The 16,292-nt window shown below is 42.0% G+C and overlaps 1 protein-coding gene across 18 annotated transcripts in view; it reads right to left on the minus strand.

Annotated features, from left to right (window-relative positions):
- Positions 1–16,292, minus strand: part of LIMCH1 (LIM and calponin homology domains 1) — a 317,738-nt gene that overhangs the window by 10,829 nt on the left and 290,617 nt on the right. For 11 of the 18 annotated variants that reach the window (XM_044912737.1, XM_044912732.1, XM_044912735.1 and 8 more), the window contains 7 exons: positions 12,957–12,997; positions 9,053–9,133; positions 5,722–5,814; positions 4,754–4,858; positions 3,525–3,646; positions 1,615–1,736; positions 1,210–1,333 (listed from right to left, as the gene is read on the minus strand). In XM_044912737.1, coding sequence (XP_044768672.1) covers positions 1,210–1,333; positions 1,615–1,736; positions 3,525–3,646; positions 4,754–4,858; positions 5,722–5,814; positions 9,053–9,133; positions 12,957–12,997 — 688 coding nt within the window. Of the gene's footprint in view, positions 1–1,209; positions 1,334–1,614; positions 1,737–3,524; positions 3,647–4,753; positions 4,859–5,721; positions 5,815–9,052; positions 9,137–12,956; positions 12,998–13,751; positions 13,827–16,292 lie in introns of all 18 variants that reach the window. The other 7 variants (XM_044912734.1, XM_044912729.1, XM_044912743.1 and 4 more) reach the window with 4 other exon arrangements.

Raw genomic sequence — 16,292 nt, forward strand, 5'->3', positions numbered from 1 at the left:
CGTCACCACCATCACCACCATCATCACCACCACCATCATCATCATCACCATCATCACCGTCACCATCACCACCATCATCACCACCACCACCACCATCACCATCACCCCATCATCACCACCATCATCACCACCACATCACCATCATCACCATCATCATCACCACCATCACCATCATCACCACCATCACCACCATCATCACCACCACCACCATCATCATCACCACCATCATCATCACCATCATCATCATCACCACCATTTGGCATTATCAGCACCACCACCAACATATATAGCACCTATCATTTGCCAGGCACAAAACCCTATGAGGTAGGTACTAATATTATTTCCATTTTACACATGAGGAAACTGAGGCAGAGAAAGATTAAGTAACTTGCTCAAAGTCCTATGCAGGCAAGTGGCAGAGTCAAAGTTTAAATCCAGGTCATCTGGCTCTAGGTAGAATGATTGGTTAATGCATCATGAATGTTATATATTTTAAAACTGATTACAAGGAACCTCTGGCCCAAATATGATCTTATTGTGGAACTAGGGTTCATTTTGACTTCCTCCACCACTTATCCAGTCAAGTACTTTGGATAAGTTATTTAATTTCCCTGATCCTCAATGTCTTCATCTCTAAAATGGAAAAAAGACCCAGTAAAGTTACTGGAAGAGTTCAGTGAATTAACGTATATAAAAAGGGGAGAGATATGTAAACCCTTCAACACAGTGCCTATTATATATTGAAAGACTTCAAAAATGATAGGAACTATTCTTACTGTAAAATAATACGGTTTTTATAAAACGAGAATACAGCCTGGGGTAGTTACTTCATGGGAGAGCATGTAAATGAGAGAAAAAACATTTTTTTCCTTGAAAGAAAATTTGTCAACAGGCTCTGAGACAATTTAATTCACTTAAATAAATCACTTATACAACAGGCCTGCAAATTCTTCCCAAATGTTTAGATTTGTAGGTTAAAAACATTACTTTGCTCTTACAAATTGATAAAAATCAGAGTGCATATTTATTTGCCAGGAAGACTGTCTCAAACATCCATAAATACTTATTATCTAATCACTCAGAGTCAGTGGAGAGAAGCACAAAAAGACTGCTGACATCTTGCCATCTCACAGTCTTTTTCCCCCATTCTTAGTCAATAAATTTAAAAAAAACAAAGGAATTCCACATGCATCTTATCTGGCTACTCACTTCCGTCTCTCACTCGGAGACTCGATCTGATGGTTAATGCTTTTATCCAAAGGGAGAGTTTTTGGCTTCACATCTTCTAAAATGTGCATCAGTGGGTTCGATACCTGCTGATTCTGGGTTGGATCTGAGGCAAAGGAAAGCATAAAGAACATAAACTTAGCGTTCAGTAGCATCACCCTAGTGCTTTGTAGGTCATCTTTCTTGAAAGCCCTAAAGCCCACTGGGGTCCACCGTGAGTTCATACAGACTGTGGGCCCACAGTGGTGGGAATCTCTTCGCTGTGCTGCTTAGCATAAGCTACAAGAGAAGCTTGCAGCCAGAACTCACACCTGTCTGAACCATGTGTGTTGGGGGGGGGGGGCTCTTATAATAATTTAATTATTGGGTTTAAACACCCATTCTTACCCTGAGCTAGCTGTGAGTTCATCCCACAGTGTAGGGCCCCAGTTTCTGTATCCAGCTGATGGTCTTGATGAACTCCTTTTGATACAGGATTCTTAGAATGAGCCAAGGCCCCTTGAGTTAGGCTGTTGAGATAAACAAGTATATTTCAGAACAGAGATGAAAGCGACTGAACTTATCCTATCCCTTACGGCATAGATATACCCAGTTACAATATGAAAAAAGAAATGGGACTAACTAAATGTTTATTCTTTTCATTTTAAACCAGATTTAAAGTACTGGAAAATCCTACACATTTTCATTATCCATCAATTTAATAAGCTTGAGAAACCATCATTTCTGACGTCTTCACCACCTCCCTGTCCATAAAGCTCTTCATTCTAACCATTTCAAGGCATGCCAGAGCTAACTGGAATCTCCCAGATTTTTATAAGAGAGGACTTATTGTAGAAATCACTTGGGCCACACAGGATTTGGGCAGCCCATGAGAATTCACCGGCCTCACAGTAGCTTCTGTGTGCAAAGGAAGGAGATGGAGGAAGTTTAAAAATGTTTTTGGGGAAACAAAGATTCTGGAGATAACAGGGACTGTCTGGAGAAGCAAAGAATATTCATGGGTAATGCTGAGCAGCATCATTCAAATATTCCTGACTAGTGGCTTTTGTTTCATGAAACTGAAAACAGATGTGCTATTCCTAAGGCTCTGCAGACTCTGGACACGGGCCCGAAGCTCCTATGTCTACAATTCACCCAGTCTTCTGGCTGATGGAAATGGGAGAATTCTCAGAGCAGATCCTACCAGAAGGGCTCAGCTCCCAGCCAAACTTTTTCTTTTTTTTTTTTTTAATATTTTATTTATTTATTTGAGAGAGAGAGAGAACACAAGCAGGGGGAGCTGCAGACAGAGGGAGAAGGAGAAGCACGGTCCTTGCTGAGCAGGGAGCCTAATGCGGGGCTCGATCCCAGGACCCCGGGATCATGACCTGACCCGAAGGCAGACGCTTAAGCGACTGAGCCACCCAGGCGCCCCCCAGCCAAACTTTCAAATTGGACAGTCTTTGAAAATGACACTTAACCTCTCATGTCTTTGGGTCTGAGGATGCAGTGTGTGCACACACATGTGTGTATCTCCGCACACTTGTGTATGTGCATGTGTGCACATGCTTGCACACTTGCCAATATCTCTGTGGTAACTCAGAGCCCCAGGAGCAAACATCTATCTCATAAAGAACTTGCTGGTGGCAGGGTACTGCCAGCTTCCTGGGATTCTGGGGGTCCCTTCTAGGTTAGGCTCAGGGTGGCATCAATAAACCCACTACTCCCCATAGCTACAACCAGACTCTGCTCCAGTTTGAGCTAGTTCTGAATGATCCAGGGGTTTCTGGGTACCCCGTTTGGATCTCCCATGGAACATACTGAAACCCATGGGGTGGGATAATTATCCACAAGCAATCATTTGTTAGTTATCCTTTATATTGTCACCCAGAGTAAATGTGGCTTCTCACAGCTCAGAGGATACTGATGATAAAGTCCAGGTCCACAGTGAACCCACCATGGGTAGGACCCTAGGGCCTCATTTCAACCTCTATCCCTGCAGACACATTAACCATTTCAGGTGAATGACAGCTAGATTTGGGGCTTTGAAGTGACAACGTGCTCCTGTGATGATATACACTATCTCCCCTTACTTAAAAAAGATTTCACCTATTTAAAAATAAGGCGATTTGTATTCAATAGCATAAAGACTGACTTCAGAGCTATTGGAGTGTGTTTAAGCAATACGTAATGTATTACTGGAATGATAATTTCAAAGCTGAATATGATTTGCATTAGAAATGGTTACTCTTTCTGCGGAGCGAACAGGCAGAGTCTGGCTTTGCACATTTAGAAGGATAGACTGATATAGTTCATACCTGCCCATTTCCTCTGGTGGATGATTTTCCCGAGGCTTAAGCAATAAATCATTGTTGTCCCCCTGGAGTGGTTTCTTCTGTCTTGCCTCTTGTTCTCCCTCTTGACAGTTTTCCATCTTATTCTGATTGAGAAAACAAGGATAATATTATTATTATTTATTTATTGAGAGAGAGGGAATGCACATGGGCTCACACATGTGCATGTGGGGGTGGGGCAGAGGGAGGGAGAGAATCTCAAGCAGACTCCCTGCTGAGCAAAGAGCACAACTCGGGGCTTGATCCCATGACCCATGAGATCATGACCTAAGCAGAAACCAAGAGTCGGAAGCTTAACTGACTGAGCCACCTAGGTACCCCTGAATATAATTTTTAAACACACTGGACAACACTCATCTCTGGCCATGGGATATTTGAAACATTTTTTTCCAATCCCATTGCCTACAATTTAAAGAACAATTGTCCAAATTAACTGAATAGTAATTGGTTTCCAATGATTTGAAATAAATGTGTAATCTGGATCTCTTTTGAAAGTTATCATGAAAGAGAATTGGTCAGAAAACCCACCTTTCAAAATAAAACAAAATCATAGGACTGTTCAGTTAGGAGAAATGGCTGTCATGGGCCCATCTTTTTTTTTTTTTTTTTTAAATGAAGATTACAGACTATTCAAGTCTTGGTGTGTCTTTTGTTCAGTAGCTCCACAACCTTACTTGGGGGATATGGAGGTAGACCACCCTTTCTGTGCTCTTTCCAGCCCTTGAGGACACATATAAATTTCATGTGGAATTTTAAGAGTGGGTTAGAAGCAACTTTCACGGAGGCCAGTGGGGGGTACATGGTTGGCTACCATCCAGTGCAAAGGAACGTATGGTGTGGAGGAGAGGGATGCATGTCTGTTGAATGAGTGAATGATGGGCAGTCAGAGGGACATTCCAGCAAATGGCTCCACAAATCAGGATCTCTCCAGCCAGTGCAGGGAGACTTTGGTTGCCAGCCTGTGGGAGCAGATCTGGTCCCAGTAATGATTTCACTGCCCCTCCCCCCAGAAATGACTGAGTCTGACCATGACAGTGACAGCACCATGGCGTACAATGGCCACATGGTAGCTGATGTGATTCTAGGGAAATAGTCAGTCCTGCATTTAAACTGGTGGAAAACTTGGCTTTATTGTTTTATACTTCTATTTAGGTTTATTTATTTCACAAATTGCTTTTAATCTATGGTCTCACCATTTTCCCACTGCCTTCAGTCACAGAGGAGGATGTAGACAGCTGGTCTGCAGAACTTGAAGAAAGAGTAAATGGAACCACAGTGTCTTCAATTATTTTGCGCTCCTAAAGGGAGGGACAGTAATTAATGAAAGGGAAAAAAGAAAATAAAATCACATTTGTCAAGAGAAAATTTTCATTAAGGAACTTAAAAAAAAAATCAGATTATGTGCAAACAAGCAGGGCATTAAAAAAAAGGGGTCTTATTTTCTAAAGGTATGTAAATCAGATAACACTTTCTATGGGCAATGATTTAGAAATTAGCATTTAATTTGGAAAAACAAATTACTTAGTCTGATTCAAGAAGCCTAATTAGAAATGCTTTTAAGGATCAGATTATGCACAAAAATTACTGAAGATAAATTCACAACAAAATTCATCATAAACAAATTTTAGATAATACACATTAAATGTAGCTCCCTTCCAATTCTCTAATGTGGGCTAGTTTGTTCATCTAAAAAAAATGAGACAAACAAAACCAAATTCTCCTCCCTCCAAGTCTCTTTAGTACCATATAGTGAATGTAGTCAGTAAGGATTCACTTAGCCTCAATATCAAAATTATACTCACAAAATTAATTCACTACTACCAAACATGCTTTCCTCAAGCAAACACACAAATAGATACTTTCATGTCATCTAAGGTAAATCAAGAATCTGACGCTCTGACTAGAGAACAGATAAAATTATATTGTCTTCCTTGACCATGACTCAACATGCCCTTACCACAAACTAAATTTGGGGGAATTGTGGTCTTTTAGATCCTACAGGATATGACTCTTCGAAGAAGTTGACAGGGCTCTGATGTGAGTAAGGAGAATGAGACACAGCCACGTGCATACATTCACCACAGACAAAAAAAAAAAAAAGCACCGATAAACTTTGAGAAATCAAAACCACAAGTCAAATTCCTTCTTGGGAATTTCCTACCTCCTCATAGTATCTGCGTTCCTCCTCTTCCACCTCCTTCTGGGCCTTTTCCCACTCTTCTTTCAGCTTGTTCTGTTCCTTCTGGTATCTCTCCTGTTACAGAATTTCCACAGATAGTTAGTTCCTGAACTGACCATTGCATACACCACTAGGACACTTCCACCCTCTAAACCACCATATACAATATATCGCAAGACTATCTTCGTGTTGTAACATTCTGAGTCTGATCTATTCATGCAACCAAAAGGGAATGGTATTTCGTGGCACTCCAACATATTAGGAACATAACAATCTTACCAGAGAACACTCTTTTCTATTGTTGGTGTGTTATAGATTTGTTCTCAAATATATGAGTAGACATTTGCTTATGGAAAGAGAAAAGACAGACTGAAAGATTCTAAGATCTTCCGTAACTTGGCTTTTGTCCTGGGACAGTAGGCTAAACCAATGGTTTGTTTCTGCTGGGCCCTTCAGAGATGAGTTTTGCCGTTTCACTAATAGAAATATGTGGCTACTGAGAGAGTTAAATAAAAGACAAAACAACAAAAAAACAAAAACTTGTAGGTGTACAAGACAGACAATGCATAAAGGTCCGGAGTAGACAAGATGATAATTAGCTGAGTAGCTGAATTACTCTTTGCTTATAGCCATTCTACCAAAATGGAATCTTCCCAGGCTTCAGTAACTTCTGAATTAAGAGTAGCTTTTAAACAGCCCATTAGAAGGCTTCAATATCAGAACTGCCAGCCCTATTTTCAGAAACAGTACAGCGCTAGTCACCACTTCTGGAGAAAAAAAAAATACTCTGAATAAGGATGGCTTTAAAAATGTGACTGGAGTCCCTTGGACAGCTGACTAGAAGAAATGGTTGGTTAAATGGAGATTAAGATTAATGCTTGAAATGAGAGCAGACACCCTGGATGCCTTGGGAATGGTGCCCCCGACAGGACAGAGACATCACTGAAGTGTACCACACACAGTCAAATGTTTTCGTCTAATTATTGTCTATCTTCTCTCTGAGGCTAAAACAAGTCTTTTATCCTCCTGGGGGAGGCACTGAGATCTCCTCCAGGTATTACCTGTTATGTCATTATCTGAGGAGCAAAAGGGCTTTACTGGGATTATCTGGAGCCTGATGTTCTCATGAATGCTCTAGAAAAACCATCATTGGTCAACTCATGGTGGGCTTTTAACTCCAGGTAAAAATTTTGTTCTCAAAACCTAATCTTATAAAGTTTCTGAGAGGGACTTCAGGGGCCTTTCAGAATAGAGGAAACAGACTCTAAAACTTAACAAAACAAGCAAAGCTTCAGTTTCTTGGTTCTAGGAAAACCCCTCCCCAGGTTCCCCTCCCCGGGAGGATGAACGGAGGTGATGCAGGGAATGAAAGATGCTGTACGTCTGTACCATACACACACACACACACACACCTCGGTACACGTGTGCACACCAACACACACGTTGGTGGGCAGCATACATACATGCATACCCAATACACACACCTGCACACACCAACAAACTCGCACATATGCCTTGCCCCAGAGCCCACAACCCCGCCGTGCCACCCCGGGTAACAATTCGGTAGGACAAAAATACATCTGTCTGCATCTGCAACTGCGGTCACCTTTCAGAGTGTAACTGACAGGGCACCACCATGGGAAGCACACTTGCTTATCTTTTTACTCTGCAGACTCTCTGACTCTGAGCTGTTCACCATGTAGCTGGGGAACAGGCATCTGGTTTTCAAGGGACTAGCAGGTGGCCAGGGCTGGTCTGGGGTCTCCCAATGGACCCAAAAGTCCCAAAAGCTGTGGGACTTTGCTGAATCTGGTTGGTATTTATCCCTGTGCAATTTGTGGTTGAAGATTTACCCCTGTGGAATTGTGAAAAGTGTTAAGCTTAACTGGCAGGCCTAAAGCCACACAACAATTAGTTACCTGAACTGCCCCCTGCTCCCAGCCCCTGGGAATTAAGCCAAGAGGGTCAGAGCAAAAAGATAAGGGAAAAAAAAAAAAAAAAAAGTAAAATACAGCAGTGTAAAGTCATCAAAATTAATGAGATTTAACATTTTTCTCCTTTACAATCTTTTAGTAAAAATCAGTACTATTGGGAATATAGTGGAGAGAACATGAGTTTTAATGTCATACAGATTTGGACTTGAAATCAGGCTCAACAACTGTTCACTGTGTGACCTTGAGCAGTTAAGATAATTTCTTTGAAGCTTAGTTTCTTCAGTTGCAAGATGGGGCTAATAAGACATACTTTGAAGAGTTTTATGAGGATTAAATTAGACTAGATATGTCAAATACCAAAAAATATGCCAGTTCTTGGCACACCCAAGTACTCAGGTTAGTTTCTAAGGTTACTAGGTTACTTTTTGAAGCCCTATTACTCTACAAAACTGGCTTGAAACAAGTAGGAGCATGATACATTTACTCCCAGAACTTTTCTAGAATTAAAAATAAGCAGCCTTTACTCAAGGGTGGAGCAAACATTTCTACTTAAGGAACAAGACCCAGGCCAAATTTATTTCACATGTATGCTATCAAATACCTTTTTGATAATTCATTCCCACTGCTACTTGGAATGGAATTTGACTGGCCACTAAGGAGGTGACAAATGGACCGGCTGGCCCCTAATACTTGGTTTTTTTTTAAAGATTTTATTTATTAATTTTTTAAGATTTTATTTATTTGAGAGAGAGGGCATGAGTGGGGGGTGGAGGGGAAAGGGAAAAGAAGAAGCAGACTCCCACTGAGTAGGGAGCCCAGCGTGGGGCTCGATTCCAGGACCCCGGGATCATGACCTGAGCCGAAGGCAGCTGCTTAACCAACTGAGCCACCCAGGCGCCCCTGAAGATTTTACTTCTAAGTAATCTCTACACCCAGCGTGGGGCTCAAACTCACAACCCCAAGATCAAGAGTCACATGCTCTACCAACTGAGCCAGCCAGGTGACCACTTGGATATATATTTTTTTAAGTGAAATACTTTTTCTTTTTTAATTTATTTTTTATTTTTATATAAATCCAATTAGCCAACATATAGTACATCATTAGTTTCAGATGTAGAGTTCAATAATTCATCGGTTGTGTATAACACCCAGTGCCCTCCTTCATGCTTTTTCATTGTGCTCATCAGTGTAACCTCTGGCAAGAGGAATTAGACACAGGACACTTTGTTGTAAAGGCACAAAATGGACTGACTTAGATTCACCAGCTCCTGAGAAGAATCTAATTCCATGCATTTCCTGTGCTAAAAATTTATCTAATACAATAGTAATTAAGAGAGCAGCATCTAATAGAAAAAACAAAGCAGTAACCCCAGTCCTACCTGGAGCAAACGTTCCTGCTCCTGTTGCCATTTTTCCTGTCGCCGGCGCTCCTCTTCTGGGTCCCATGCCCAGAACTTAAACTGCTTAGAAAATAAAACCGTGATCAGAGCTAAGCCACGTCCTCAAGGCCAGGCCAGGGCAAGGGACGCAATCAGCTTACAAACCGGCACGCAGACGGACGTGCGGAAGCAGAAGCCCCTACACACTGAAAGACCCTCTTTGTCAATGGAAACCACTTTTTAATCTTCATCCCTCTTTGGTTGACGTCCAAGACGCTGGTATGATGCTGTGACCCTTTTTGGAGCTAATGAAAACATGGAAGTAATCAGCCACTGGCAATGGGAAGGCTTTGCCTTCCTTTCTTTCAGAAGTGATTTCTTCAATGTAATCACGCTTCTGAGCATGAGATACTCATTCTGCATATGGATACTGGTCCAAGCACATGGGGAAGCTTATTTCAACAAAGCTGCCTTTTGTGAGAAGTGGTGTTTGCCACACTACAGAACTAAGCTTTTATACCGCTATTGCGTTTCCCTATCAGCTGTCTCTAAAGTGGGTTATTTAAACGCGCCAATGCTCACCGGCATCACCTGTGATCCAGGCACGAGGAAGTCCTTGCCCTGGGGCGCACGTAACCAACATTCAAACCCAAAGGCTTTTTTTTTTTTTTTTTGAAGGTCTTTGTGAGTTTGGCACCAAGTGAATGAACAGGAATAATGAGAGAAGTGGGCACCCAGGTTACAGAATATACGAGATGGGGCAGGTCCACAGGGGAAGAGAAATCACAGCTGGTCTCTGGGAAACCTCCCAAAGGGGTGGGGGCTGTGGTGTTTAAACTTGGCTTCTCCCGACACCCAGAGTAGGTGCCAAGGCAAACCACATTCCCCAGTAACTGCGCCTCTTCCCTTCCCTTTGTTCCGATGGGGGTGGTTTGGGGAGGCATTTAGAACTGCCTGGGAATCTTGAGAGAAGCAACAAGACGAGGGTGGAGGCATTAGGGAGGAGGGGGAGAGTCTGGGGCAGGGTGGGGAGGAGGCAGAATCTATTTACCCGGGCTGCCTGAGAAGCTGGACAGGGTCAGTCCTGTCCAAAGCTTAGATGGGTCTAGTTACTGCCCAAGATACTTGGGCCAGCTCACCTTTGGCCCTGCCTTGTGCCCAACAGATCCATGCTACCATTTAGGTGCACCAAGGCTGGGCTAGCCCGGGGAAGTGTCTCCAGGTTAAGAATGCAGGCCAGGCCATGGGTGTTGCTTGATTTATAACAATATAAATATTGATAACTTTAATGTATTTAGACATATGAAATATGAGCCTCCATTGATGTTCTTGCTGTGGTGTCTGCAAATGGTTAGGATGATGACCACAAAAAGTCAAGGAAAGGTGGGCAAATAGGGTAGGGAAATGTATTTCCCGTATGCCACTCTTGGGATTCATAGTGCACATGAGCAAACTAAAGGCTCTGACATGTTATGTAGGAGAAAAGCTATTTAATTGTATATAATTCAAAATTTCCGAAGTTCCCTCGGATGGCCATAAAATGTCATCCAAATGGGATTCCAGATAAGAAATTTGGAATTAATGGTGTTAGAGGTTGGCTCCACTTGGCATTTTCCTAAAACTTGGAAGCAGTTACAATGTTCAGAACCTCTCTCAAGGGCATGGCCCTTCTTTGTCTTTTTAGGAAAAAGGATGTGGTTATGAATAAAGCCAGAGGGAGTCCAGTAGGAAGAAAAGAGCAACAATTAGGAATTATTTAATTTTCAGATTTCACTAGGCAGTAACTGCAAGAATAAGTAGGAGTAAGCAAATAGAAGGGAGGAGTGTGGGGTAGAGAGACTGAGCACAGCAGAAAATAGGGAATATTTGTTTAAAAGGAAGGCAGAAAAACAATGAGCATTTTCAGAGTAAGATAAAGAGGAAGATACTTCGTGATACACAAAAGAAAGAAAAGTGATCACGTTCCTTCCTTTGGTGACTACTTGCTGAGCAACTACTATGGGGATACCACCCGGCCAAGGGTCCCAGCCCTGTGGAGCTTACAACTGAGTGTGTGGGGAGAGGGTGGGCATGAGGGAGGGGCCAATATATAAGTGACACCAGAAGACAGTGTGATAACTATCGTAAAAGAAATACAAAAGGTGCTAGAGAAAGAATGGAGAGCATTTAACCCACTTTGTTCTATAACTTATCTGTTTACAAATCTGTATCTTCCTTTGGGGTACGGTTTCCTGAAGGGCAGAGAGGGCCCTTTATCCCCCTAAGTATCCCAAAACCTGGCACTCTTAGGCCTTCAATAAATGTTCGTTGAATAAATGGATGGAACCACTTCATGCTGGGTAATGCCTTCTCCTTCTCTCCCCTTCATAGACTCTGACTCTAGCTTTGGACTACTCCAAGTCTGACCGAAAACGGTCTGAGTCTACTGAGGTCAGCACAATCAAAGCTTACTGCCTCTTCAAGCTTCTCTTGTGTTCAAATTTCTTTTACTTTTCTATTCTATGAAGAGCTATTTATCATTGAAAGAATGTCAAATTTGGGTGGGTATTCTCAGAGAATTCACTTAGGTCAGTAATTTGCTTCTTTCTTGTTCTGGTTTCTGTGAATCAGAAATAAGAAAGTATCTCTTCAGGGCACGCTTCCTCTCCGCCCCTGCCCGGGGGGTGTAAGAAGAGTGTGGCATTGTTGCTCCCACATAACTTCAAATGGAAATCAACGCATTATGTTACACTCTTCAATCTGTGCCTTGGATACCAGCCCCAGGAGCCTTCTGGGGGTTCCCACCCAACATGGCTATACTCAGCTTCCCAGGAGACTCAAGATCCCCAGGGTACCGGCCAGATACTGAGCCTGCACAAATGGTTGCTAGTTCTGGAATGTGGCTGGAAATATTGAGGGTTATGGGACCCTTTCTCCATTCTGCACAGGCACTCAGGAACTCTCAAAGTGACACAATCTGTCTATAGGTAAGAACTGGTATTGGCTATGGTGGGCCTTTTGGATTAGCCACTGAGGAGGATTCATTCATGGATCAGCCATAGTACTAGACGCTTCATGTAATTATTTCAATTAAAGCCCACACCCCCCTGTCAAGTGGGATTATTATCTCATTGCACAATCAAGGAAGAAAAGGCTCTAAGAAGTTATACAACATCTGCAGGGTCATATGTTAGTCAATCTGGAATCAAAGGTACCACGGCCGTTACGCGGCGACACCTGGGGGCTCACGGGAATCCTACAGTTGATTGTGCCACAGAGGAGGGCTCCAAACCAGTGGGAATTTCAGAGGGTGAACAAGGGTGACAGGCCCAGCATTGGGAACTCTCAGTTTAGGGAAGAGTAGGTCTATGGCGAGTGTTACATACAATTCAGCAGCAAGCAATTTCTACAACATCAATGTGCGTTGATGTTTACTTTTTGCAAATGCTGTTTTTGATCTCATCAAAATTAAAAATTGTAAACTAAATGGACAGTTAATGTTATTCAGGATATATTGATTGTGAGAAGGAGTGCAACAAGAACAGCTTGGGTCTCCCAGAGAGTTCTGGCTGGGCGCTGCCCGCCAATACTACACCATGTAGAAGCATTGTTCTCAGTTAAAAAAATGATTTTGAATGCCTAGAGGAGTTGCATGTTTTAATACTAATTCCTATCGTCCCCTTCATTAGATTTACTCTCCTGACTCACTTACCATTTTGTTTCCAAGCATGATCACCACTCTGCATAACGATAATCCATGTTTTTCTTCAAATTTCACCTGACAGCATTACACATGACTTTTAATTATTCTTCTACAATCACTTAGAGCCCATTTTTGATTGGATCCTCTTTCAGCAAATCAAATACTTTACAAATTAAAATCACACTCAATGCAGGATCTTATTCCTTAAGATGAGCTACTTACAGGTGTAGTTACAGGTGACTTTTCACTGCCCAGAGACTCCACTGTACAGAAAGAAAGAAAAATAAGATCACAATGTGAGCAGCTTCTAACAGTATTTTTCTCTGATCCTCTGAGTGGAACATGGCTCCTATGTCAGCCTCAGATCAATTTTTTTTTTTTTTTGTAAGCCAAGAGCATTAGAAAATCATAATAAAGCAGACCCTTGAAGCAATTTGTACCCATCACCGAAAGGAGTTATGACCAGTGTAGTAGGATTGATCACATCAATTAGCACCAGGGACTAGACTATAGGAAGCAAAAACCGTAGGTGCTCGTGTTTAATGCCCCTTGCATTCCCTTGCCGCTTGCTGGCCCGGTTCCCTCACTGTCTGACGTGGAGAATCATCACACAGAGAGAGGCCAGACATCATCCAGGAAGTAAAGAGAGGGACACAGTTAACAAGAGAACCATTACCAACTCCTGGTAAATGCTTCTAACCCTTGTTTAAAAAAAAGAGAAGAGGACAAAGAATGATTTTGAATGTCTATTTTTTTTTTTAAAAAGAAAGAGCTGAATAGTATTTCCTTAGATTTTTAAAATCAAAGAAAAATTCTACAAATTTCCTTCCAAAAGTTTCTAGAATTTCCTTCCAATTTTAGTAGAAGTGGCACTATTATTAAAGAACTAGCTCTTTGCTAACTGTGTGTCAGAAATTTTTTTTCTGAAATCAGAAATGAAGAAAAATACCACACATTATTGGCTGCCCCCAACACGGATTTTTGCACAGAAGTACAACTACCCAGGATGCATTTTACCTGACTGGGAGAAAAACTGGGAACGTCGCCAAGAGTTCTGAACTCTCAGCGGGATGCTGGCGGGGCCAGGGGACTCTAGATCAGATGGCAGAACAGAAAAAACAGAAAACCGTGAGAACAGGGGTGAGAACCGAGCGGAACCATGCTCCCAAGCACTAAAGGAGGTTTGGCTGTAGTCGATATAAGAATTGAGAAGGAGTGAATCTGAAGTACAAAATATCTCAATAAAACACATGCAAAAACTGACGACGTGGGCAAGAGCCAACTGACAAGGGACAGTTCATGCTGTTGCTTGTCTTCCTTGGCGTTAGGTGAAATTTTATAGGCTCATACTTAATGGTGGTATTGTTAAAATGTTAAATCTCAAATGATAGGATAATGTGCTGCTCTGCAAGAGCAAAATGCACAGTTTACATTGCTTTTGGAGAACACTAGAAAAGTATAAGAGACAGCAGAGATGAGTTCAATGATTATTTTATATTCTTTATAAAGCCTATGTATGGAAGTCTGTGGCAGAAGTGATCTATATGGGTAACAAAAGGACGTGTCGATGCCGATCTGTAGCTCAGTGGCATTGAACAGACACAAGTTCAGGGTAAGCATGTGCATCCTTAAACTGGCTCCTGTGCACTCGGATGTCATGCTCGGGGTAGATAAAAACATCGGTTTTTAAAATGTGCACATATTTTCCGGAAACCCCAATATATCTTTGAACTGTTGGGAGACAGTTGAGAAAAGGAAAACTGTCACCTTCAAATGTATTTTATGAATGTTTTCAGAGTATTTAAAGACTACTTGTGTGTGTGTGTGCGTGTGTGTGTGTGTGTTTAAGGGAAATCTGTGAAATATTAGGGCTCACCACCAGATCTTCGGTAGCCTATATAATCAGTCTATAAACATACGTTTATAAACACGGGGGAGATATCATTGTCTAGGGGAAGGAAGAGTAGATATGTCTCCAAGATTCCTGATCCTAACCGTATAGCTTCTTCGGACTTGATGCGTCGCCACAGACCAGTCACTTACAGGTCCACTGACCTTTTCCAATTGGAGTACAGTTGACGTACAAGGTTACATCAGTTTCAGGTGCACAACACGGTGACCCGACAACTCTGCAGGGTATGCTGTAGCACAGACACACGCCACGCGTGTGCCCACCATCTGTCACCCCCAGCGCTAGCACAATACCATTGACTATTCCCTGGGCTGTGTCCTTCATTCCTGTGACCCATTCATTCCGTACCTGGAACCCTGGACCTCCCACTCCCACTGAATTTTTATATCTGGGCAAAGTCCTGTATTTCCGCCCTCCCCTCCCAATTAAAGACAAACTATGTCTTTTAAGTTTACATTTATTAGAGGCCTTTTGCTTTTTGACGATAGGAACGTACTCGCTCCAAACAAGTCTTACTGTTATTTTTCTATCTCTTGACAGTGTCTTTCGTGCACAATTTAAACACCTACTTTATTTACGTCCATGGTTTTCAGAGTATGGTCTCTGGATCTGCAGCATCAGCATCACCTTTGGGAACTTGTTAGAAATGCAAATCCTCTGGCCCCAGCCCAGACTTACTCAGACACTGTAGGTAGGAGGGGAGCCCAGAGACCTGTGTTTTAACCAGTCTCGCAGGGAACCCTGGCCCATACTCCTGTTTGAAAATGACTGCTTAGAGCTGTATCTCTACAACATACACTCTTATTTTAAGAAAAGCATTTAAGAATAGCTTCTTATTGCCTGGCATCTTGCTTCTGTAACTCTGCTCCAACTGCTACTCTTCTGAAACTACTAGATTATTTTATTAGTGCTGATTCCGGGCCAGGTGTGGAGCTAAGCACTCTTTTTGGTTGATCCCATTTAATTCTTCCAATGCCCCTAGGAGGTTGGTAGTTCTATGATCTCCCTTTTACAGTTTACAGGGTATGATCAGAGATTAGGAGAGCTTGGTGGGGAGGATCACACAGCTAAGAACCAGACGAGCAAGAATTCAAACCTGAGCATTCTGTCTCCAGAGCCTGCAGCTGTCGTCCTGGCTTCCCAGAACCAGACAAGAGCATAGAACAGGTGTACAGCAAATATAATTCTCTCTTGAAGACTAAATTTCGAAATGCTCTAGTGCTACTAAATTTTATTTTTTTATCCGTCAACTTCGATAAAGCATGATGGGAAGTCCCTTTGTTAACAGCACATTTTATCAAATCAAAATGCCTTGCAACATGTTAATGGGATGTCAAAACGTGTGAGACAACAAAACTAATTAAGATGGCTCAAAATATCTATTTCCTCTCTGTATTACTTATCCACACAATTAAAAAGTGGTAGAAACGGGGGCAGGATTAAAATCTGTCTAAATATGGTCAATTACTGACCCAGTTATGAGACTTCATTTTTGTCAATTCCCCACAGGACAGTAGGGCTGACAGATTGAAACAAATGCTTTGAAGACAGTATTGAATTTGTTTCCACATTTAGAAACTAATGATCATCAGTGTATGTACTAATTAATTCCTTCCCAAGGACTTCCTGTTACTCAAATAGAGCCC

This window comes from Neomonachus schauinslandi, chromosome 2 (assembly GCF_002201575.2).
Source record: "Neomonachus schauinslandi chromosome 2, ASM220157v2, whole genome shotgun sequence".
Taxonomy (NCBI): domain Eukaryota; kingdom Metazoa; phylum Chordata; class Mammalia; order Carnivora; family Phocidae; genus Neomonachus; species Neomonachus schauinslandi.